The sequence below is a fragment of the Microtus oregoni genome, unplaced genomic scaffold (genome assembly GCF_018167655.1).
Source record: "Microtus oregoni isolate MIOR12 unplaced genomic scaffold, Mior012 000045F_ref0000178, whole genome shotgun sequence".
Lineage (NCBI taxonomy): Eukaryota > Metazoa > Chordata > Mammalia > Rodentia > Cricetidae > Microtus > Microtus oregoni.
This window is the reverse complement of record NW_024543219.1, coordinates 1,408,509-1,434,193: the sequence shown is the minus strand read 5'-3', so window position 1 is coordinate 1,434,193 and position 25,685 is coordinate 1,408,509. Positions and strand designations below refer to the sequence as shown.

At 44.4% G+C, this 25,685-nt stretch overlaps 1 protein-coding gene across 3 annotated transcripts in view; it reads right to left on the bottom strand.

The window, feature by feature from the left end:
• The window catches only part of Atp8a2 (ATPase phospholipid transporting 8A2), a 537,082-nt gene that overhangs the window by 265,197 nt on the left and 246,200 nt on the right, over positions 1-25,685 (bottom strand). For all 3 annotated transcript variants that reach the window (XM_041633810.1, XM_041633811.1, XM_041633812.1), the window contains exon 25: positions 24,054-24,226. In XM_041633810.1, the coding sequence (XP_041489744.1) occupies positions 24,054-24,226 (173 nt within the window). The remainder of the gene's footprint in view (positions 1-24,053; positions 24,227-25,685) is intronic.

The window sequence follows — 25,685 nt, the reverse complement described above, 5'->3', positions numbered from 1 at the left end:
TTTACATACACATTGTAAGGTGGGCGGTGAGTGTTTGGGGTAAACAGGGAAGGGAAGAAATGAGTTTATCAGTGTGGCATAGGGAAGTTTCTTTCTTTCCTTTCTTCTCTCTTTCTTCTTTATTTCTTGGTTTTTCAAGACAGGACTGCTCTGTATAACCACCCTGGCTGCCCTGGTACTTTTTCTGTAGACCAGGATAGTTTTGAACTCACAGACAGCCACCTGCCTCTGCCTCCCGAGTACTAGGGTTAAAGGTGTGCACCGCCACGCCTGGCTGGGGCAGTTATCTAAGATGCCACCAGGATTTCTGTCATCTCGTTAGAAAGTAGAAAAATACAGAATTAGAACTGGGAAATACCATTTCACATTTAAAAAGTGGGCAAACATCTAAAACCCCCCATTTTATACTTCATCAGGATAGGTTTTATCCTTAAGATCTCCTGGTGTCAAACTCCAGTCATTACACAGACTGAATTAGCTGGATCACCTTCCAAACTTACATTGCCGTGGAAGAATTCACATCCACATAGCTATGGAGGTAAGATCTCCATGATCGTGCCAGAAGTCACCTGGACCACTCCAGGTTCCCAGAGGCCACCTGCTTCTCTTAGTGTGCAGCCTCTTCCTTTTCAAATAAACAGCAGCCCATCAAATCCTATTCACTTTAAAAACCTACGTGGCTTGATTGATTGACAGATTACTTTTGTGGTAGAAATGGGATCCAGAGATCTAATGGGAGCTCACCAAAGCAAGCTGGACTAGGACAGATGGAGCATGTGATCAAACCGGACTCTGAACGTGTTGGACAAGGAGGGCTGACTGAGAAGCCAAGGACAATGGCACTGGGTTTTGATCCTACTGCATGTATTGGCTTTGTGGGAGCCTAGTCTGTTTGGATGCTCACCTTCCTAGACTGGGATGGAGGAGGGAGGACCTTGGACTTCCCACAGGGTAGAGAACCCTGGCTGCTCTTTAGACTAGAGAGGGAAGGAGATGGGGTGGGGGTGGGGAGGGAAATGGGAGGAGGGAAGGAGGTGGAAATTTTTAAGTAAAAATAAAAAAAAAAAAGAAATAGGATCCAGAGAATTGTACAAGCTGAGCATGCACACCAAGTTGGATTCCCAGGCACAGCCTCCCACCCCCCAGATTTAAAGGGCTTAGGCAGTAGCATAGGCCCACTCCAGTAATCTCCAGCTCTTAAAGATCAAGTGTACCAAGTAACAGAACCTAACGATGCAGCTAAACCCATACCATCATTGGTGATTACGCAGAGGTGGGAATCCTGGTGCGTCTTAGAAAGTTGCTCAGCACCGCAGCTACAAACCCTCCCCTCTCCTTCATTATCTACCCCGGACACTGGTAATCAGCGCAGACCTTGCACAAGCGGACACAAGTCTCTAGCTACACAGATCTTCCAACAACAACCAAACTCCAGCTAAGAGATATTTTAAAAGAATTCAGAAAATTCTAATGTGAAAAGATAGGAAAAGAAGTTTTGGCCAAACGGTAACTAGAAAAAAGCTTGTGTGTCTGATTCATGCAGAATGAGAGTCACTACTGTAAAACCACCGTGACACTGCTGAAGACAGTCAGTCATTTCAGTAGCAACGAGAGGGACAGAAACCCAGGAGACACCATTTCATAGCCCGATCCGAAAAACCCTTACAGTAACCCAGGCAAGAATTCACACTAAATACCTTTTACACACTCGCTCAAGGATATAATTTTTGCATCATCTCGTGAAGTTAAACATGTGTGTTCTCCACGCCCAAGCATTTCTACTCCCCCACACTACACACTAGAAAAATATTTGTACAAGGAGGCTTTTACTATTTCTGTAATCCACATTGCATGGAAAAGCCCAAGTCTGGCAACAGGCCAAATATCTATTGCCAGGAGAATAATAATAAGTTGTTCTAGTCATCAGACAATGGAATTTCTGCAGCAGTGAAGGTGAATGGACCACGACTAAATCAATTAATATGGATTAAACATCAGGAACCTTCGGTGAAAAAAGCTGAATTGTAGAAAACAATACAATTTTATTTATATGCCTTTAGCAGATAGGATAAAAAAAATATGGAGAAGGGGCCTGGGGCAGGGAGGGGTAAAGGTGCTTGCTACCAAGCCTGATGACCCAGGTTCAATTCCTGGGTCCCACCATGGTGGAAGGAGAGTATGGACTTCCGTGAGTTTTCCCCTTCCCTCCAAATGCATTCTGTGGATGTGCACATGTGTGTGCACACACACTCCACTAAGTAAATAAGGAATAGAGATAAAATGTTTTATTATTACCAAACAATGAAGATAATGGAAGTAGCTAACTGAAGAAAAAGGAAGGATAGGATTTGAGGCGTACAGATCATCTGCAGCCTCGGTAAAGTAGGGTTCCTTGGTCGGAGACTAAGAAGGATGTTTTATTGTGGCTTTGACACCACATGCATTCTCTGTATGTACAAACATCAGTCCTAACTAACACAAAACAATACATTATGTCCACACATTAGTAAGTGCTGTAGTAATCTGGGAAAAGTCTCTTCCAGATGGCAGAGAGTCACTATGTCAAAGAGACTTGTGGGAAGGAAGGTCAGATATCTCAAAGCACGTGACACACATGGGATGTATGAACACATCAGAGTGAAAACAGGAACCAGGCTGAGGCCTGTCATGGAGTTCCTGTCCTCGCCAACGCAGACCCCACTTTAGGAAATGGGGACCTCCCATATGGGCCTTCATCAGGGAGAGCTCTGAGAGTACAGCCTAGTTTCAGAGTCCCCAGTAAGAGAGAGACAACCCATAGCCACCCAGAGGAAAGAGAATCTCAACTGAGAGTCATTTCTTAGCGGTAGGCACTGCTACGGGGTTCGGATCCATGGCTTCCTCAGTGAGATGCCAAGGGTACATCCAACATGATGGCCATTAACCTGAGAGTCACAGGCTATGGCACATTACCATATAATAATATACACAACAACCAGCTGTGGTGACAACCCGAGGGAACCCTGAACACTAGTGGGAAGGGGAATGGTGGCTGCAGGAACAGTCTGGCACCACAATACGCTGATAGGCATACACCTGGCAGAAATGAGAAGTCATCCACACAAAAACTGGCTCACAGGTGTTCACAGAAAGAAAAGCTGGGAATCATCATCCAACTGTCCATCAGCCTACAAACAGATAAATAAAATATGCTAGGTACATTTAACAGAAAATTAGCCACATGAAAAATACTACTGGCTATAGGATTTGCTTCGCACGGGAGGCTTAAATGGTTGCATCTCATAGAACCAGAATGTAGGTAAGTTACTGCTTAGGGCTGAGACTGCAAAGTACCACAGGGTTTCTTTCTGAGGTGATGAAAGTATTCTAGAATGGATTTGAGATGAGGGTGTGTATATCTGGAAGGGGATTATCAAGAATTGAACCACACACCTAAATGGCTGAGCTGTTGGTATATGCCTTATATTTCAACAAGGTTATTTTCTTCAAGTATACACATGGCTTGAACTTTCAAAACCAGGGCCTCTGCCTCCAGTTTTAAGGCTGGGACAGAGACATGGCACAAAGTTTTGCAAGCATTTACTAGGAGGAGGCTCATGAAGTTTGAGTTCAGCAAGGCCACAGCACAGAGCTTGCTGAAGGCCATAACTCTCATCACTAAGCAAGAAACAGGTTGGGGGATGATTCAGTTGGTAAAACTCTTGCCTTACAAACATGAAGATCTGAGTTTGATCCTCAGACACTGTGTGGTGGGGCAATGAGGAGTGGAGACTTGGAGACCCCTTAGGGCTCTGTTTGGTGTCCAACTCCTTGTGTAGAAGAAGCCATTTCTTCTCCTGGCAGTCAGGATAACTGCATGAAACACAGAAGATTCAGCTCTTTAATCACCTATCATGGAGGTAGCTGGAGGCTCATGAGGTCGCTCCTGTCCCCAAGGATCAGACAGCCACTGAAAGAGGGACTCACAAGACTTTACCACTATCCGAGAATGTGTTCGATTGCAGGGAGAACCACTGTCTTCAGTGGTATAGCCACTGGGAAGTTGCCCATGCTCCTGTAATAACTTGAATTTTTGCTCACCAAGTTACCCTTGAGTGGAATTGTTTCCTTGACCTGTTTCTGGTACCCAGTCTAGGACGAAGAGATGTTTGCTTACCTCAGGAAATAGTCACACAAGACACATGCCCGCCCACAGGGGCCCCCAATTCTGAGCGTTCTCCTCACTAACTGTCCACAGGGAGGAAGCGCAGCTGCAATCTCCTTAGGAAAGCATTGAGAGAGCTCATCATACTGCAGGGAACAGAAGTCTGATTTTCCTTCTGAGAGCCAACTGACCCATCTGGCCAGTCCCTAAGGGAGTGTGCAGGCTGACCAGAGAGTCAGGCTTGGGCTGTGCTAGACTTGAAAAGTAAAAGTGAAAAGACATTCCAATTGGAAGGCCTGGAGCCAGGCACCAAATTCCTTCTTGTACTGGTTTGGGGGATGAGATCTCAGTGGTCCACCATGAAATCCCAGGGGGCACTACATCCCCAAGCCACCCAGGAACCCTTTACTGTAGTCCTAATTCAAACGAGAACAGGGCAAAGGCTCACTCAAACTGTCCCGAGTGTCCACACGCAGGCAGGAATGTTCTGCCACTTGAACAGAGAGAGGCCCATTCCCTTCCACTCCCGCTACCATTCTGTGGCAGCAGGGTCTGTCTGTCTGCCACAGATGGCAGTCTGTCCGTTTCTAAGCAATGCCAGAAGCTAATTAGAACAGACAGCCTTGCTGTCGTTCAGTAAAAGAACATGTGTGTATAAATATTCCCTTTGAAATAAAAACGTGAAACCTCGATTTAAAACAACTTCCTGGTGACTTAATCTTTGTTGCTTTTGGCTAAAAAGACACAGAAGCCCTGGCTTCCTTCCTGGGATTCACATTTTATGTCTCACGAGGTGACTTCGGCAGATCTTCCCCAGTTCCTGCTGGCTCCTTGGCAGCCTCTGTTTTGCTTTTCAGGGCAGTGTTAACAGTTCATCAGGAGCAGAACAAAGCACCACAAAATCATCCAAGAAAACACAAAAAGAAATTGTTAATTATTTAGTGGCAGAGGAAAAGCAAATGGGCGCTCAGTTTGTTTATCGGTCATCACTCACAGCCAAACCGGAGGTTCAGGATGCTAGGGCTAAAAATAAGGGCAAAATTAAAAAAAAAATGGAATAGTAAGTAAAAACCCATGTATTACTAGTAGTTATTTATATTTTTTTATGTCCCAGACACTGAGATATTAAGAAGTTCCCTAATAAACTTAACAACCCAGGACTTGTTTCAACTCAAGGAATATATGCAAGCACCAAGTTTTGAAATATTTGCTATCCCTTATGGCAAAATGGTAATCTCATCCCGACTTTCTTAACATCATTATTCTGCCGTGAAACCCAGCACACGAGGAATGCAGGTCCTGGGGTACACATGACATAATTGTAGAACACACACACACACACACACACACACACAGCAAAGCCTTCCTGTATCCACTCCCCCGACCCTTGCCTACTGATGCATAATCACTATTTCCTTTACCTCCTCAGCCTGGACTTGTAAGTATTATCAATCAGAAATGCATCATGGGAGGAAGGACGTATCAAGAGCAAGCAGGCTTCACTTCAACTTTTAAATAATACCTCTATGCATTAGGTGTGTGCCACAACTTGAGGAACCAAATGCCTGCCATGAGCTACAAGACTAGAAGCAAGGGATACCAGAAGCAATCAGGTTAGGGCTGACTTCTCGGAAGGGACTTGTGGCTGTCACTGTGCGTGCTCTGAAGGTATGGGCCACAGTGGTTTTGTTTTAGCTGAGTTTTCCCTCCCTATTGGGTATTTGATTGGAACTGCTATTTATCCAGTGCTGCTCAGAAAGACCTAACAATGTAGAATGAACTCATTATACTGGTAAAAGGCACCATTGTATTTATCAAGCTTTACAGCTTCGGGCTCTAGAGTGAGTGACTTGCTTCCCTAAGCAGAGGTTTGGGCCAATGAAGGTGCTACCCTCAGTTTGAAGGTCTGGGTCACTTTCTGAGTGTCACATGAAATAATGCCTGGACAGAGCTCAGCAGAAAGCCTAGCGCGTCCTCAGGACTTAACTAGCTTTACTATCAAAATCCTGAACAACCACTAGTGCCATTCTTGTCAGCTCCCCCTTCCTCACCTCACTTTTTGTGACTCCGTGCCACCACTAATTCAAGCCGCCATGACCTAATGTCAGCATAGTCCTCAGTCAGTCTGCCACGCCCTGGCAAAGTTGCAGCTGTTAGATACCACCAAGTGAACATCTCTGATGACAGCATGCGTCTGGCCACAGGTTTTGGCTATGTCTGCCTTGCTCATTACCAGAGGTCCAGAGTCTCCTGTAATATCCAACACATGGGCTGTTGTCAATTGTATACTCCTCTGCTCTGGCCCCCTTTAAGCCCTTCCCACAATGCACTTAAGAGTGATCTTTTAAAAATGCATAGCAATTAGGTCTTTTCTATTCCATCCATTTCCCTGCCAAGTTTATGGTTTCATTTTCCTTTACAGCTAGAACCTATTGGAGAGTGTGCCAGATACTTTTATGTCAACCTGACTCAAACAAAAGTCATCTGAGAAGAGGGAACCTCAATTAGGAAAATGCCTCGGTAAGATGGGGCTGTAGGCAAGCCTGCATGGCATTTTCTTAATTAGTGATTAAAGAGGGAGAGCCTAGCCCATTGTGGATAATGGCATCCCTGGGCTCATTGTTCTGAAAGCAGGCTGAGCAAACCATGACGAGCAAGCCAGTAAGCAGCACCCCTCCATGGCCTCTGCATGGAATGTGAGTTCCTGTTCTATTTCCTTTAGTGATGAGCTGTGATGTGGAAGTGCAAGCCAAATAAACCTTTTTCTCCACCATGTGTTTTGGTTATGGTGTTTCCTCACAGCACTAGTGACCCTGACTAAGACAGAGAGGTAACCCAGACCCAGTAAGGCAAGCATCTTTGTCCTCTCTCATCAGAGTTCCTAACTCCAGATCTTCAGGTGTGAATGTATAAATCCTGAAAACCAAGAAAACCAAAAGGGACCATTGCTGAGGTAGGGGCATAGAGAGAGAAATAGCAGGAATAAGTCATTGTTTCAGGAAATGGGAAAGGAGAGGGCTCTAATTTGGGAGGGAGAATGGAGATAAATACAGGAGGAGGAGAGAGGAAGGCAAAATACCAGTAAGGATGTTTGGAAAAAGTCACAAGAAATAATATGATTAAGCAAAGCTATAGTTTAAGTACATCTGTGTATAGATATCCATATATTGTTTAAATAAATAAGACTTTCTGGAATAAAAATGCTTCCAACAAGAGCCAAAGACCACTTAACAAGAATCCCAACACCAGACATGAAAAGTCCTCTTTTGAGTTGTTGGTCAGGTTGTTCAAGAGACTTCCAAAATTAACAGACTGTTGATTGCTATTGCCCTTGATTGTCCCCAGAGGTAGAAGGTGAGCCTCTATTGCTGAAGACACCAAGCACCTCAGAAATAGTGCCCAGAGAATCTGGAGAAGGAACTGACTTGTATGTCCCTTCCCTGAGGGACCAGCTTTCATGGTACCAGAATTCATCATGCAAGCTTCCACAGGAAGGAAGTCATCAAAAGTTCCACTCAGCTGTGATGCCTATGGTACAAGGACCACCATGGCACAATAACCCTACGGCTGCAGTAGCGCACACAAACCTTAACATCTCTTTGATTGGATTTAAGAACTGAGCAAAAGAACAATCATGTCTGGTACTGGAAATCTAGCCCATTAATTAGGGCTAATGAAGTCATGGATCCTGAAGAACCTACAACCACCACTTTGCTAATCCTGTATAATCCATAACTGCACTGTTAATATTCGTCCTCACACCTACAGATGAGTGTGGTCCTCACCCCTCATCAAGAAAACGCTATTTTGTAATTGATGGAAACCATTATGGAAAATTGCAATTAATGAAAATGCAGAGTGGTGGAGTGCAAAACACCCTCTCTACACCTGCAGTTCTAGAACCATGGTGGAAGAGGAGGCAGGAAGATGGTAAGAGCCAGAGGACCAGGTAGGGAGCTTGCTGTACCTCCTAGAATGTCAGAAGCTACAGCCCATAAATTCCTACCAACACAAATGCCTCAACATGAGCTGAACAAAGACAACAACAATAGGCTTGCTGGAGTGGAAAAGGGAAAGACGAGGAGGTCAACCCTACACAAGGAATGCAGTACACTAAGGAATGAGGAGAGTGGGAGAAGCAGTCTTACCCAGGAAAGGGCACAACAACTGGTTATCCAGTACCAAATGGTCAGCCCTGCAAACATGCACAGATGAGCTAACATTATACAGGCTGAGCAGGTTAGATTTAAAAACTTATATGCAAATACATATACATAAAATGCATTTAATGGCAATTAATGAAAACAGAGGCCATGAATTTGAAAGGGAAGTATAGGAGGACAGAAAGGGGAAATAATTTAATTATATTATAATCTCAAAAGTAAAAGAAAAAAAATGAATGTATACCAGGTTAAGATAATTCAGAAATGTAAGGCCACTATCTGCAACACGGTACTGGATATTCACATGGAAAAGTGTTAAGCTGGAACCTCATGCTTCATGATACATAAAAAGTGATTCGAAACTGAGCAAATGATCACCTGGAGGAACTAAACTAGAAACTCTAAGCTAAACTCCTGGGAGAGAACAGAGGAAACCGTCATGACGTTGGTTCCAGAGAAGACTTATTGGGCACAAAATCAAAGACGAAAACGGTAAGAGAAAAGGGAAATAAACTGAGACTCGACAAAATGAGAAGATTCTGTACAGCAAATGATGCCATAAGGAAGTGAAAAGAAGCTGGGCATCGTGGCATGGGCCTGTAACCATCGTGGCAAGGGCCTGTAATCCCAGCACTTGGGACGTGGAGGTCAGAGGTCACCCTGCAGGAACTGGTTCTCTCCTTCCACCATGTGAGTCTCCGGCATTAAAGTCCAGTTCTTCCGTGTGGCATGGCCACAAGCTCCTCTACCCACAGAGCCATCTCACTGGTCCTGTTAGAACAGTTTCCCATTACCTCCGACCAGAAAGAAACCTAGACCCATTTGTCACGCCAGATCCCCAACCCTGTTGCTCCTGGGCTTTACGTAGCTGCTGATCTCTGATGTCTCTATAGACTTGTCTATTTGGGGCATTTCATGTCACGGGGACCCTGCATGGTTGTGGTGGTTGACTTCTTTGCTAAGGGTCATGTTGTGATGCCTTCCTACACAAATAATCATTCTCTCTCTCTCTCTCTCCTCTCCTCTCCTCTCCTCTCCTCTCCTCTCCTCTCCCTCTTTCCTCTCCCTCTCTTAACTTTTTAAAATATTTTAAAATGGATGGCACTGATAGCTACAGGTCTATTAATAGAGTAAACATGATTCGATTGCAGACTTCAAGTGTGTGAAGTGTGTGTGGTCCATGACATATGCATAGCAATAAAGCTACTGAAGCTTTCATCACAAACAAATATCTTACGCCGCCATTCAGTGATCGTGGTTTTTCAGCTTCCTATTGTGTCTGCTGACGATCAGGCCCCGCTTTCCCCCAAACTTGAAGACCTGAGTGTTGGCTCGAGCTTGCTCCTCCTGCCCATCCTGGCTCACTGACTCCAGCCAGTACCACATATGCACACAGTAGTTAACCAAACAAACTGATTTGGAGAGTAACTCCATAGTAACAGCTACAGATGAAGTCGAAGTCCCATTAAGAAATGACATGGCAATAAGAAAAAATAAAGAATGTGAGTTTGAAAAAAGTATTTGTCCATTTTTGGGGGGGGGTCAATGTTTTGTTTTCTCCTAGTACCCAGCTATCACGTAGAATGTAAATTCATCCACTAACAATGGATGGCAGTCTCCTAGAATAGAAGGAGAAGGATGGAGGAGCAGAAATGCTGAAGAGAAAAGGATATAAAAGAGAGAGAGTGAGGGCGGGTCTGACACCATTCATGACTTCCCTGCCCATGTGGCAGCCACCCTCCTTCTCACCATACGTCAGTGGTTGTCACTGATGGATGACGCCTCAGCCAGTACAATCAAGGCTGGAGTGGGGCATCATTCTAGTTGCCAGGGATAGGACAAAGGACAGAAGAGAAAAAAAATCCCTGCTCTAATGAGATAGAAATTCTATAGTGGAGATAGGAAGATCAATAATTAGATCGCTGTATGCAGGAGAGAATGATGCAGGCCCAGAGAACCTTTCAGGGAGAGAGAGACTGTCAGGGGAGAGGCTCTCAGGTAAGAAAAAGCTCTGGGGGGGACCCTCCATTGGGGGTAAGCTCTCACTGGGGGGATATCAGGTAGGGAGGCGGTCAGGTGGGAGAGAAGCTGTCAGGTGGGGAGGAGCTGTCAGGTGGGGAGAGAAGCTGTCAGGTAGGGAGGAGCTGTCAGGTGAGGAGAAGCTGTCAGATGGGGAGAAGTTGTCAGGTGGGGAGGAGCTGTCAGGTGGGGAGGAGCTGTCAGATGGGGAGGAGCTGTCAGGTGGGGAGGAGCTGTCAGGTGGGAGTGGGAGAGGCTGTCAGGTGAGAGAGGCTGTTGAGGTGGGAAAAGCTGTGAGGAGGGAGAAACTGTGAGGAGGGAGAAGCTGTGAGGAGGGAGAAGCTGTCAGGTGGGAGAAGCTCCCTGGCAAAATAAACCAAGCCGAAAGGTGAGAATCTTTTTAACAACTATTACTGACTCTGGTTTTCAAGAGTCTGCTGGACTTATGTTAAGACAAGATGTGTCAAGTCAATCTGAGGATGGTTTTGATGGAAGATGAGGCACAGCAAACTAAACACAACAGCTTGCACGAGCATATTCCTTATTTCGCTCTCATCAAATGACAACTCCCCTTTGTTGGAGTGGCAGGGCTTTAAAGACAAGAATTCAAAGGACCCTTTTGCAAGGAAATACATGCAAAGCTACTCTTTCTAGCTCACAGTATCCCCATCCTCTCCAATCCTGCTTTCCAACCCTTTTATTTACACAAACGCCGAGTGTATTAAAGAAACTCGAACTGATCAAAACAGTAGTGAAGACTTTACTAATGCCCGAGCCCTGCGGAGCCCTGGGCTTGGCATCAGGCTCGTCTTCACTGCCTGTGGTCTGCAGATGCAGCATGGGCAGAACCAGCCTTCATATCCCTCCTCACGAATAATCTGATCCCTCTAGGTCCTTGGTCTATCCTTGCCATTAGTGGCACGTGATCCTCAGCAAGTAAGCTTATTTCTCAGAGAGGATTCTCCAAGTCTGGCCAACCCTAAAACCTTGCTGCTACACCTCTACATTTCTAAGTTGCCTTCCCAGAAGGACTGAGCTATGGGAGAAAGCATCTTTCATCCCCATGTCCTGAAAGGACACTTGCATGGAGGGACTTCTTACATGATCCTAGACACTCCATGGTCCCAGACAAAACATCTTGAGACGGTGCAGCCCACTGCAGCACCTGGAGGACAGGCATTCTTGTGGTTCCTCACAAGAGAGGGCAGGAAGGATCCTCTTCTAGTGGGGAATTGTACCACCCTGTGCAGGTGACAACAGACCACACCAAACACTGGCACTGTGTCCCCTCTCCAGGCTCTGCTCTGACACACCCACCTTAGAGTAACCTTAGTTGTCCCTCAGTCCTCTGAATACCAACTTCCCTAAGATTTACTGCTTAATAACTTTGAATATGAATCATAGTATCTTCCAGAAAGCTAGGAAGTTCTCGTTTTTTCTTTAATACTTACAAGTGTGCCAGAGACTTAGACTATATCCTAAAGGCCTCATCATTGCTAATCTGAAGCATGATCAGAGCGTCACACGTAGAATCTAACGTGACCATTACAGTGTTGCCTTCTTCAAACCATTATACTACTAAAGCACTCAAAAGCCTTCAACTTCGTTAGCTTTGAAGTTGTTTAGCCAGATTTTGAACTCAATGTTAGTTAGCTTTTTGTTGCTGCGACAGAAATGCTTGAGCTAATGAACTCATGTGGGAAAGATTTTGGCTCACATTTGAGCCCTTAGTCACTCTGCCTTACTGTGTCGCCCTGAGGGAAGGGAGCCCATTCATGCAATGGAGGACAGCTGTTTACCTTGTGGCCGCTGAGAAGCAAAGCATACACGGAGGGCCAGCATCCAGAACATCCCCTTCGAGGCCATGCTCCCCTTGATCGAACTTCCTTCCATTGGCCCCCACCTCCTAAGGATGCCACCACCGCTTACTGGTGCCACAAGCTGGTGACCAAGCCTTTAATACATGGGCTTTGAGGAGTTAAGATTCAAACTCTGACAGACAACTTGGAATCATTTGCTAATGGAGACAGGACCTCAGGGAAAACACAGCTCTTCTGTGTCTTAGTTTTGAAGAGTATAAACTGGGGTAATGAGTTTGCTTTCTAGGATCTTACTCTGCATATGCTCAGAGGCACCATCATCATCATAATTATTATCATCACCACCACCATTACCAACATCATCAACATCATTATCATCACCACCATCACCTTCATCATCACCATCATCATCACGACCACTATCATCATCATCACAATAATTGTCACTATCATCATCAACACCATCATGATTACCACTATCAACATCATAGCCTCAAGTGCTTCACAGAAAAGACAGAACAGAAGAAGGTCCATGGGGTGGGGTTAAGACTATGCTTCTTCTCTACATGATCTAAATGTGTATGATATTGGGACAAGGCATGTTGTGATGCTTTTGAGGGAGAAGCCTAGAGATGCCAGGCACCAAACCCCAGACTCATATTGAAGATTCCTGGTAGCAGTTTTCAAATCAAGGACATAAAATACATACACGCAAAGGAAAATCTGGCTCATTTCTTTACCTTTCCTAATGATAAATATTTTAAACTCATGGCTTATGATTGATCTGTATCCTAATTCATTTCATTATTTGCTATGTTCACAGTTGCTGAACTAAACTGAATTGTAGTTCTATAGGACAGAAGTGAACTAAATCGAATTACAGTTCTATAGGATAGAACTGAACTAAATCGAATTACAGTTCTACAGGACAGAAGTGAACTAAATCCAACTACAGTACTGTAGGACAGAAGTTCACCCTGATCACCATCAAAGCACATTAACAAAGCAGTGAGAGCCTGCCTGACCCTAGCTAAAGCACCTGCATTCATAAAAACAGAAATTAAAGCCAGGAGACGTGGCTCACACTGTGATCCTTGTCCTTGGGAGATGAGGCAGGACAGTTATAGCAAGTCTGAGGTTAGCCTGGGCTCCTTAAGGAGGTTACAGAGTGAGACCCTGTTTCAACCAAACAAACGACAAAAAAGAAGGAAGGAAGGAACGAAGAAAGAAAGGGAGGAAGGGAGGAAGGAATGAAGGAAGGAAGGAAGGAAGGAAAAGAGTAAGTAAAAAAGCAGAGAAAGGGGAACTTTGAATACAAATTAGTATACTCATTATGAAAATCATTAGGAGATTTTTCTAGGAAATCCCAGAAAAAAGGAAAGAAAAGAACTCCCAAATGATCCCCTCTATGAATAAGCCCAAAGAACAGCACATTGTTATAGTAGAGATGCCTGCACGCCCATGTCTACGGCAGCTATTCAAAACAGCCAAGTTACAGTGCCTACCAACAGACGAGTGGATTGAAAGAGGGTTTATCCAGCCACTTAATAAAGGATGAAGTCCAGTCGTTTGTAGCCTTGTGGATAGAACAGGAGTTGTTCCCGTGAAGGGAAAGAAACCAAGGGCAGAAAACCAAGACATAGTGGTCACTAGAGACCTGGAAGGGCAGAGAGGACTGGAAAGAAGTGAGATCCGGGTACCAAAATACACAGGAGGGATTAATTCTATTATTCCACAGCAGCGGGACAACTACACTCTCCAAGTTATATCTCACATAGCTAAAACTGAAACATCAGAATTGTCTCCAGACAGAGCAGCAGTGAACAGTGATCCCAATGTAAACTCCAGCTATTCCAATCTTATCAGCACACATGTACATGTGTATTGGATGAATAGCTATTTCTCTCCACTAAAAAGAAACTAAAAATGGCCATCATTCAAAAAATTCCCCTTTCGAACTGATTCTATCCCCTTTACATTGATTCCTGGGTTTGATAATTTGGTGTCGTTATCTTGATGCAGAGTATCGGGAGTTGGAAGCGCTGGGCCCAAAGGTACACACACACACACACACACACACACACACACACACACACACGTTCACATTTTAGATAGAAGCCTTTAATCTCTTACTGTTGTTATATTCTATTTCAGGAAAATTAATTAAATGTGTGTTTATCGTGACTTTCTAAAAGGAAAACAAAACCATAAGGTTCAAGTATCTATAAAAAAGAAAAAATATTGTGATAACACAGGACTAATTTCTAAAATTCTAATACCCTCAAATGCCACCCACCCATTACAACAAACGAAAGTAAGGAAGAATGAGCAAAGGGCCGACAGACAGATTTAGCCCGGCGCTTGTGTGTTTGTACAGGGATTACCTCCACACTGGGCCACTTTGGTCTTAATGACTGGTGTGTCCGAGTGGTGACAGACACTCGTAGGAACACTTGCTTAGAATGAGAACAAATGCCTGCTGTATTTCTCAGATGACCCAGGTGTCAAGAACTTGATGGACAAGTGTGAGGAGGGGGGTGTCTGTCTGTCTGTCTTCCCCTCTCTCGTTTGTATGCCTGACAGGGGGCAAACCACAGGAGATTCGACCCTGCAAACCTGGCAGAACTCAGACAACTGATCAAACAGAAAACAATGGGGACCCAGGCATTCAGCAGACATGCTCCCTCGGCTGCTCCAGGACCTCAGTAACAAAGACAAGACTTTATTACCATCAGAAAACGAGCCCAGCACAGGCTCCCAAAATGTAGCCACTTTAGTTAGCTCCTTCATCTACCACAGCGACTGGGGAAAGCTATGGCCTAGGGGGAGTCAACTGAAAATAGAGCATTTATTTAGTGTGTTTTAGTGGTTGCTTTTGTCAAGCAGTGTGGTGTTCCTGAGTTCATTACAATAAGGTGATTTATTAAATTATGATGATGATAATAATAATAAACTTATGTGGGGAACCCTTAAGTACCATTCCCTTGTTATCTCAAATAAGAGGCTGAGTCAAAGAAGTGTGTGGAGGGTGCAGGTTTCATGTCGCTACGTGACTTTCTGGGGCATCCTAGGAAAGCCACAAGCTGTGAGAGTGTCTGGGATGGAGAAGGCCCAGTGGTTAGTGGTTCTCAGAGTGGCTGGAGAAATCAGGAAAGGGAAGCATGTCAATAATTCTATGAGCAGGACATTAGACAACATGCCAGATGTACACACAAAAAAAAATGGAAAACATAATCTTCCATGGGGCCAATTAATATAAGAAGGGCTTGCATTCTCTCAGCTAGAAAGCGCTGTGAGGAGAAACTTTCCCATAACGAAAGTTAACACGACAACTTTTTGTATTGATGAATCCCATCCTGAACCTTCTCAGAAATGGACAAAATGAACAAAAATGCTCTTGAAGTATGAACGTCTTCACAAGGCAGGACTTGGGGCAGACACATTCATGATGTATTCCACATGTGTAATTAAGCTCTGTTCTCTCTCTCTCTCTCTCTCTCTCTCTCTCTCTCTCACTTTTGTAGTAGAAAAAACTACCCACTATTAGGAGCTTCTACTTCAGTGTTTTGCACCACAGTTTGGCCTGGAATCGCCCTGTTTCATTTGGCAAGCAGCACTGTCAGGAATGACAGGCAGCCATAAATTCATCACTTGTGAACCCAGGCAGCAGGAAAACAGCAAAAGCTTGGACGCGCCAGTTTGCTCTTGTAGCGCCACACGCGGTTCCACACACGGACACGGGGCAGAGCCAGTGGATACCACTGAAGTTTCTAGACTACTCTGCCCAGGAAAGGGCTTCGGGCTTCTCTTGTCCTTCTTGACCTGGCTTCTGTGTAGAAACCCTGGTGTGACAGTCATGGGAGGGTTATGGTTTCTGACCAACACAGAAAGGAAGCTGACCTAACAGTTTCCAAAGCAAGCAGGGAGAACTCTCCCAGAGCTGCTTCCCCAGCAGCACCGCACATCGCCAAGGGTCAGGCTCCCCCTGGAGTGTCCCCCTGGGCTTCGCTGTTTACCTCAGTGTATGCCCCAAGCCTCTCCAATCTTCCATCTTCCCTAGTTGTCAATATTTTTGTCAGTTATATGATAACTCTGCCCAGTTCAACAAATAAGCAACCAAGTTGAGATGCTAAGTCGTTTCTTGTTTCCCTCTGAGTTTAACACAGTGACAGTTTGTAACTTTCCTGGACTGGGTGAGTGAGGGTGGGTGGGGACAGCCCATTGCACAAAGTCCCAGGTTAAATCTCCCCAGATTCTCTCTTTCTGTCTGTCTGTCTCTCCTGTCTCTGTCTTTCTCTTTCTTTCTCACATACAAACACACACACACACACACACACACACACACACACACACACACACAAAACCAAACCAGCCAACAAAACAAAACCCCACCAAATCTATAATATTTGGTTGGAAGGGAACTAAAATCCCTAGCTAATCAAGAGTTGCTCTTGTAGGGGGTTGGTATTAATTATTTGCTGTAGGAATTATTTAATATGAAAGCAATCATTCCTTTATAAACATATTTTCTTAGACCTAAAATATTAATTTTTATTTTTCAGCATCAGAAATAACTACTTAGAAATCATTCCTTTTCCTAGTTTGGATTAATACTGCAAAGATGAAAGCTTTTCGGGTTCCTCCCACGGCTTAAATATTTGAGTTATGTTTGTACAGACCAATAAATGCAAAGAGGTGTGATTTTTACACTGAAGATACACTGGTAAAGTATATAGGGTTTTTGTTCAAGAAACAATCCATCTGAGAGCACTCAGCCTCGGAAGAGTATCAAAACTAACAAAGATGAAACCAGGTGGTGGTGGTGTGCGCCTTTAATACCAGCACTCAGGAGGCAGAGGCAGGTGGATCTCTGTGTGTTCAAGGCCAGTCTGGTCTACAAGAGCTAGTTGAAGGACAGGATTCAGAGCTACAGAAAAACCCTGTCTCAAAAAACCAAGAACCAAAAACCAAAACAAAACAAAAAACTAGCAAAGAAAATTGCCTTAACCTTACAAATAACACTGTGTTAGCACTAAATGAAAAAAAGACAAGTGATGAATTCTGCCATAACTGTGTGTAATCAGCAAATCTGAAACCACACCAAGCCACAGTACAAACAATCTAGAGGACGGTGTACAGCCCGGAAAAGTCACTAATGCTCCTTAGATTGAAATGCCGACCAGGAAGCTGATTTACACCGGACATACACACTGCTGAGAAATCACGCCGTGTGAGACACTAAAGCAAAGGTTTATTTTTGCAAGTGTGTGACTGGATACCTACCAACACGCAGGCCAATGAAAACACGGTTGGTGATACCATTCCAATTACCGGGTCTGAACTCTGCTTTGACATAATTCTGTATGTCACTTGAAGGTTGAAGGGTACCACACACAAAATACCTTGAGTTCTGATTTCCTGTTATTGAGCTGAAGTCATTAACGTAAAAAGCTAAATGGGGGAAGAGAGCAAACTAGAAGCCATTTCTAAATAATCAAAGTTAGGCCAGATGTTCAGGGTTCTGGACGCAGGCTGAGTGAGTGACAGGTTTGAGTCCAGAACACAACAGGAGGCTGAGCCGGCTGTGAGGATGAGGTCTGACGAAACTAATCAAAGCTGGGCACTTCTGCTCAAGACGGCAGCATGGGGGTGATTCTCGCCTTTTTCAGATTACTGTTTTATTTTTGTGTGGTGGTGGGTTCATAAACACACACACACACACACACACACACACACACACATCTTGTTTGGCATACACATATAGCATACATATGTCCACACCACACACACACACACACACACACACACACACACACACACACAATCTTGTCATAGAACTCGCGCTCAGACTCGAGGCCTGTCTATTAAACAGACAGAGCCCAGTTTGCCCCAACAAGGACAAAGCTACTGCCACCTCCCTTGCTCTAAATCACCTCACTTCCTCCGGCGAAGGACGCAAAGTCTGTGACACACTTCTAGGTTGCTTCTCTTGGACTCATTATCATCTCATGGAAATTCTCAAGTGTCCTCCCTAAAAGTATAGCTGTAAAAAGTCTTTACAGCACTGGTCACGATAACAAAACACTATTCAGCGGTGCGTGCGTGTGCGTGTGTGCATGTATGCGTGTGTGTGCATGTACGCGTGTGTGCTCAAGCACGTGTGTGTGTGTGTGTGTGTGTGTGTAACACTATTCAGTGGGGTGTGTGTGTACATGTGTGTTGAACCCAGGGCCTCAAACATGCAGGCAAGTACAGTGTTTCCCACATCCCAATCTCATTATCCAGCCTCTTACAAACGTGTTTTCTATTTACTACTTCACACACTTTCAATTTGTACCTGTGTCCCTTCAAGAAAACATCTTTCTGCAGGCAGAGTATAGATCATAGCACCAACTCTTTTTTTTTTTAAAGTTTCATTTACTTTCCAACCACAGTTCTCCCTCCCACCCCTCTCCCTCCCCTCACTCCCCACCCCTGCTGTGGGATAAGGCTTTTGTACACTATCTGTAGGTAGCCAGGCAGGAAGTATAGGCAGGGTGACCAGACTAAGAGAATTCTGGGAAGAGGAAAGACAGAGAGACACAGTCACCAGTCAGATGCAGAGGAAGCAAGATGAGAATGCCTCACTGAGAAAAGCTATCAAGTCATGTGGCTAAACAGAGACAAGAATTGTGGGTTCATTTAAGTTGTAAGAGTTTCTTATTAACTAATAAGAAGCCTGAGCTAATAAGTCAAACAGTTTATAATTAATATAAGCCTCTGTGTGTTTCTTTGGGACAGAATGGCTATGGGACCAGGAAGGACAGAAACTTCTGACAACACCCCCATAGCCCCAATTCTTAAGAGAGAACAGATAGTCAGCGTCACTTCTGTGAATGCTGCTTCCGTTTTGTATATCTCTATTTTATAATTTTCTTTTCTATGAGAAATATAAATAATTCTTAGGTAGGGAAAGAAACCTCCAAAGTCTAGAAAGACATGCAGTGCGTCTTGTGGTACTCACTGCTGTCTCTGTTCTGTGGCTTCCCACCAGGTTTTTCATGTTTACTTTTAAATTTATCCTGAGAGACGGAAGTCTAAACACGTGCAGGAATATAAATGACGACCTCTGCTATCCTTGCCACGCACGTCCACAGTGAACCCCACTGTGGGCCTCGTCTCCACTTCATCTCCTGCCCAGACACTTGGAGTCATCCATCACCCTGGCTAACTAGGCACTGCTGAGGGACCACCATCGTCACCTGCTCTTGCCGGGGTCTGTGGAGGGGCCATTGCTAACTTCCTCACATGGGAGACACTGATGGGCCTTTCACGACTCTCTTCCTGATGAGACATAGCCACTTAACGTTTCTGCATGTTCCCGGGAGGCCGAAAGTCTGCCCACCCCCCACTAGTCTCTGCTATGAAATTTATTTCCATTTTGACAAGAAACAAAGAGCTTCAAAGAAAAAGGGGAAAGGGGGGAAGAGAAAACAGAGAAGTCGTTCTTGCACACATGAAAATGGCTTACACATTTTCTCTACAACATTCTCCCTCTGGAGAGCCACAAATCCTCGGAAACTAGAAGGGGAGAGCCCTGAACTGGGTAAACTGTTAGAGAAACTGTGAACACTGACAGTATTATGCACGTGTGATTGAAGTAACAGGCACAGCCAGCTAGATAGGCCCCGGCATTAGTCAGATCGCTCCCCATGCCACAGGGTCTTCTTGCTATCTCAGACCATGTGCAAGAAAACAATTTTTGAGGCTTTTATTTACTCATTTGTTAAAAAAACCCAAAAACCAAACGTGATGCTTGTTAAGGAATGACAGATGAAATTACTTGAATTTCTGACCTCAATTTCATAATCTTTGTATTTGGCTCAGTCTTGCAAAAGGTTCCTAACTTGTGTGTGAAGCTGTATCTACTGATATCAACAAAAGGCTCCCCCGGTCCTGACTGCCCATCACAATCTGTAAAGCTCTCAGGTTTAGGCTGCTTCCTCTGTGTGTGTGTGTGGGGGGGGGGGGGGGGGATGGCCTAGGAACGGTTTTTTCTTTCACTTGACCTATGTTTCATTCTTTTTAACTTAGTGAAATTTAATTTAATTAGGTAAATTCTTTTATTCACAAGTTACAGATTTTATTGTGATAAAAATTCACAGAACATAAAATTCACCCTTTCAGGGCTGGAAAGGTGGCTCCATAGTTAAGACTCTTGCTGTTCTCAAGAAGACCTGAGTCTGGCTTCTTACTTATGTTGAGTGGCTCACAACTGCCCGTAACCACAGCTCCATGAGATAAGATTCCCTCTGCAGGTACCACACACATACGAATCTTTAGAAAATTACCCACATTAAAGAATAAACATCTAATAGCATTTAGCATAATCACAACACAACCATCCTCTGCATGTAGATCCAGAACATTTTACCAACTTCAAAAGCCAAGTCTGCACTCATGAAGCAGCTTCCCTCTTTTTCACTTCTAGCTGCTTAGCTTATGAGTTTGTCCCCTACAAATATTCCATAGGGTTTGAATAGCACCATATACCACCTCTTGCAATCCACTTTCTTTGCCAGGCATAGGTTTGGAGTTCCTCACATTGCAGCATGTATCAGGGCCTCATTTCTTTCTACGGCTGAATACTATTATACAGATAGACCCCATTCTTCTTCTCCACTTCTGAACCGATGGACATTTGAGTTGTATACACAGTTTGGCTATTATGAACAATGCTACTTTAAATACATGTATATGAGCTTTTGCTTGAGTACCTGTTTTGAATTCTTTTGTGTTTATTCCTAGGAATAAAATGGCTTCATCATTTGGCACATTTGCATTAGAACACTCCCCCCATTACACCCCACCCTGTAAAGCTCTCTGGATGGTTCTCTGCAAAGCTGAGACCGATGTGGGGGACACATGTAGGGAGAAGAGACGAAGATGAGGCCATCACAGGCTCTGTGACCAAAGCTCTGGGAAATATCCAGAGGCTTCCAGAAATACAGCAGACACGGCAGGATATATAGGGAGGTGACAGAGATGTCACAAAAATAGAAAAAGCAAACCACCTCGGGGAGGAGCCATCAGTGGTCAGTAAGATGGCTCACCTGCCTGCTGCACAAGCCTGGTAACCTGAGATCCAGCTTCAGAATCCAGGTAAAGGTGTGCGAGAAAAGACTCTATGGACTTATCCACTAGCCTTGACAGGTGCACTGCGGTGCAAGCAACCGCCCACCCCTCTCTTGCTCTCACACACAACAATGAAAACAACAATTAATTTTGATGGAGAAATTACGTACTAGTTAGTTTTTGTGAACTTGATACAAACTAGAGTCACCAGGAAAAAAAGAACCTCAGTTGAAGAAATTATCTCCAATTGGCATGTGGGCAAGTCCATTAGGCGTTTACGTGATTAATGATTGATGGGGAGGGCCCAGTCCACTGTAGGGCATGGGACCCCTGGGCAGGTGGTCCTGGGTTGTATGACAAACGGAAGGGATTAAACGCCGTTCCTCCAGGGTCTCTGCTTTGGTTTCCCTTGATGATTGACTGTGACCGTAAGTCCAATAAACCCCTTTCCCCAAGTCAGGTTCCATCAACTGTTCCATCAAGGCAATAGGGAAGCAAAACAGGACACACCATCAACGACAAATGGGAAAAGGAACTAGAAGTCAAATGAGAAACTGACGAGGGGAAGTGTGTGACACCACAGCCTCACTGAAGGCCGGAGCCCAAGACCAGGGATGTAAGGCAGATGCAAGGCAGTAACACCGATACGCTAAGACACCCTGACCTGGAAGAGCAGAGCTCACACATCTTCAATTCTCTCACAACACCCAGAATGTACAGTGCAAATATCAAACCTACAACTGCAGTTGTCTCTAGGTGGAGGTTTACAGGGTCAACAAGCAATAGAGCAGCATCTAAGAATCCCGACAGGAAACTGAATGGCATCCATCCTGCTGACTACAAAGGCCCTTGTTAAGTTTTTAACTGCGTAGAAAATACTGGAGTACAGCAAACTGTAATTATCAAAATTGAGTATAATTTAATCAAAATATGTAATAGACTTCCAAGGTCAAAAATTATATAAATAAAGACAAATTTATTCCCATTTAGCTAAATATTACGGAGCGGGTATTTGAGCGTGTATCGGTTGAGGCAGGCACACTTGAATGTCCAAAGACATCACTAAAGAGGACCCTAGAGTGAGATGGGTTTTGCACATCTCTGCAAACTGACTTGATCTGTTTGGCTCAAGCAATCCTCCTGTCTCAGTTCTCTGAGTATCTGGGACTACAGTGGCATCCCCATGTGCTTGGTTGGAGGGGGTTTCTATGGGGTTACTGCCTTTGGAATACAGGGACATTTTTCAGTGTAGAGATGAGATCTTTGAGAGTGGCTGGGCTCCCTGGGGACCTGTGGGGGTGGGTGAGATTCCTCTTCTCACTACTTAAATCTTAGTTTAAGGGAATTTTTATATTACATTATAATTCTTATGCAACATTCAACCATCTACAAAAATCCATACTGATAAGAAAATACATAATGATTTCCCAGAAAATTATTTTTTTGAGGAAAAAAAAAACAGAACTTTTTCTTCTGTGTTTCGAGAAAAGAATGACTCAAAATGATTATCTTTTAAACATGGAAGATGACATAAGCCCAACTTTCTGTGGGAAGTCACACGTGAAATTTGGCTCACAATTCTGAACACAGACGAAGCAACTGAACGTTTTGTTTATAAAGTGTGTATTCAGTTTTTGTTACTGCCATTTTTAAATCAGAGGTGTGACATCGGCCAAGAAATGTCTGAGAGCAGGGATGCTGGAAACCCCTTCGGATTTTTCTGATGGACACTTTTGTGTAGGAGATGGTCACTGTATTTAATGTGAAATTGGCTCTCAGTGCCTACTGAAGTTGGAGCTCTTTCCTGTGCCAACCTAAGGTTTGCACCTGTGGGACACACAAAGCCAGGTGAAGGCAGCCTAAGCGAGAAGACACGGTGTTTTCCTTAGTACACAGCAGCCGGATGTGTATGCAGCAGTACACAGCAGCTAGGAGGGAGCCTATTCCCGCAGTCTGGAGACCCAGACGGACACATTTTTGATTGGCCCGTGAAAGCTTCTTTAAGGGGTTAGTGTGCTGGTTTTGAGCTGCAGTTTACTAGGCTGGTTCCACTGTTTGCTTCAGCCACTGACAAGCTGTTTCTTGATGAACAATGCAAGCAGCAGGCGGAAAGGGACCAGACAGTACTTATGGATCAGGTAGAACGATAATAACTTCCAAGTCTTGAAAAACCCATGGAAGACAGGTCCCACCCACTTAGCAACTGCGCATCTTAGACACAATAAGAGACAACAGAAGACCGGGTTCCCAGCATGCTTGTCGCTCTTCTGGCTGTCAAGGGCCCTTTACCTATGGTGGCCTCTTATCCTCCTACTAGAGAAGTGGACCTCCATGTTATATGTTGTCAATGGAATGTTAGCAACATCCACCCTCAAAAGTCTTCTCGGATGCCATAAAGAACCAATGAGGACTTTCAGTTGGGGGGTGCAATGATGGATTCTAATTGTCTGTTTGACTAGGTTAAGAAACACTTATTGTTATAATTAAGCACGTCTTTGGGTGTGTCTGTGAATGTGTTTTCGGGGAGCTTTAAGTGGGGAGGGAAGACCCACCCTGAATGGACATGCCACCACCCCACGGAGTGCCAAGAAACAAAAGCGCAAAAGCCACCTGCTGCTTTGATCAAAAACCTACGAATCAACGGTCAAAGAGAAACTCCTGTCTTTGTTTAGCTTTGTCCATTTCTTTTAATGTAGAATTTGAAGCCTAGAGTCCCTGTGCCTCGATTCCTCCAGAAGCCCACAGCGCAGACACACCAAGCTCGCAGACTGGGCCCAGCCTACGTGTTCTCACCTGCAGCAGATGACCGCCTTGCACGAGAGCGCCAGGTCCAGGAAACTTCTGCGGACTTCAAAGGAAAGGGCGTACTTCAGGGTGTGGCCGTCGATGATGAGGGCTACATCATTCTCCTTGCCCAGCAACTCTCCCAGGTCCGTGCAGTGCTGAGTGATGGCAGCCCTTGTTGCCTGGAAAAAGTGAAAGAGGGCGATGTCTGTGGGTTTCATACACAGAAGGCGGACTTAAAGTTTCTTGAAATGAGAAGACGGGACATGGAGAAAAACACATGGTTCAACTTGGTACAGTCACTGGCAATGCCCTCTGTGGCTGTTTGATGGGCAAAACAGTCTCAGAGTGAGAGACCCTATGATATTCACAGTGATCTGACCTGGTTGAAGTGTACAGTCTAGTGATGCCAAAAAACCTCTTCCCCAATGGGTCTCTCTCTCTCTCTCTCTCTCTCTCTCTCTCTCTCTCTCTCTCTCTCTCTCTCTCTCTCTCATGTGTGTGATGTACAAATAGACATATACATTCTTTTAATGCTATTTTAAAAGGAACCTCAACCAATGCACATATGCTTTAAAAAAAAAGCATTATTGGAACTTAGATGAGAAACACTAACATTTCTCAGTTTGCACAAGATAAAGCTTTAAAGAGCCCAGAAGGGGTGTGATACCAAAACATATCTTTACATGACGATTAACCCTCACACCTACTGAGCACTTCAGATTCTGCGGTTGCCTCCACGTATCACGGAGATAAGAAATGAGCTGGTCATTCTCACATGAAGGAACTCTAATCAAGTTAAACTGCCCATACCAACCAGACCACTGCCACCAATGCCCACCTAAACAAACACCAGGAGGGGTCTGTTGTTACATGCAAAGCAACAAAGTCATTCCCGTGATTAATAAAAGATGCTCGTGCATGGAGGAATGCATGGGCTCAGCCAGAAGAACGCACCTTTTGGCTTATGTTTATTCAGAAAGCATGGAAATCCACCAAAACTATTCTTCCCGGACAATGGATCTTTTATCCGCGAAGCTGCGTTTTCGTGTAATTTACCTTATGGTAACCTAAATTACAGTTTAGAAGCAGTGAGTTTGATGAACAGGCATTTTTCTTCTCCTGGTTTCACTGAAGTTCACTGGTGCGGACAGTAAGAAACTACTTCCATTGTCTCTACGCCCAGTGTTCATGATCAATAAGATCCAAAGACACAGAAGGATTTGTAAGGATGCCTGCTCCAGCCCCTCCCACTAAAGCTAGAATCCTACTTTTATATGAAAATCTGTATAACTTAGCTCTAGTCCGAAATCTACACTTACCACCTCTTTGGCATTGGGCAAGAGACTTCACGTCTTTCAACTGCCCTTTCTTCATGTATAAAAAGAGGCTAGGAACACTTGCCAGCACTTTCGTTATGAGCAAGTGACCTGACCCAAATAAGGAACTGAGCATGAGTTTGGCATCCAGTTAACACTGAATGAAGCCCTTTCTTGTCCTCATCTTATTTATTCATGAGGAATGTCTTCTATCGAGGAAGACACACAAGACAGTGAATAAATACCTCCAAGGGAGACTTGAGAGATGAGTAATTAAGAGAACAATGTGCTCTCAGTCAAATTACACTGATTTCTATTAAAA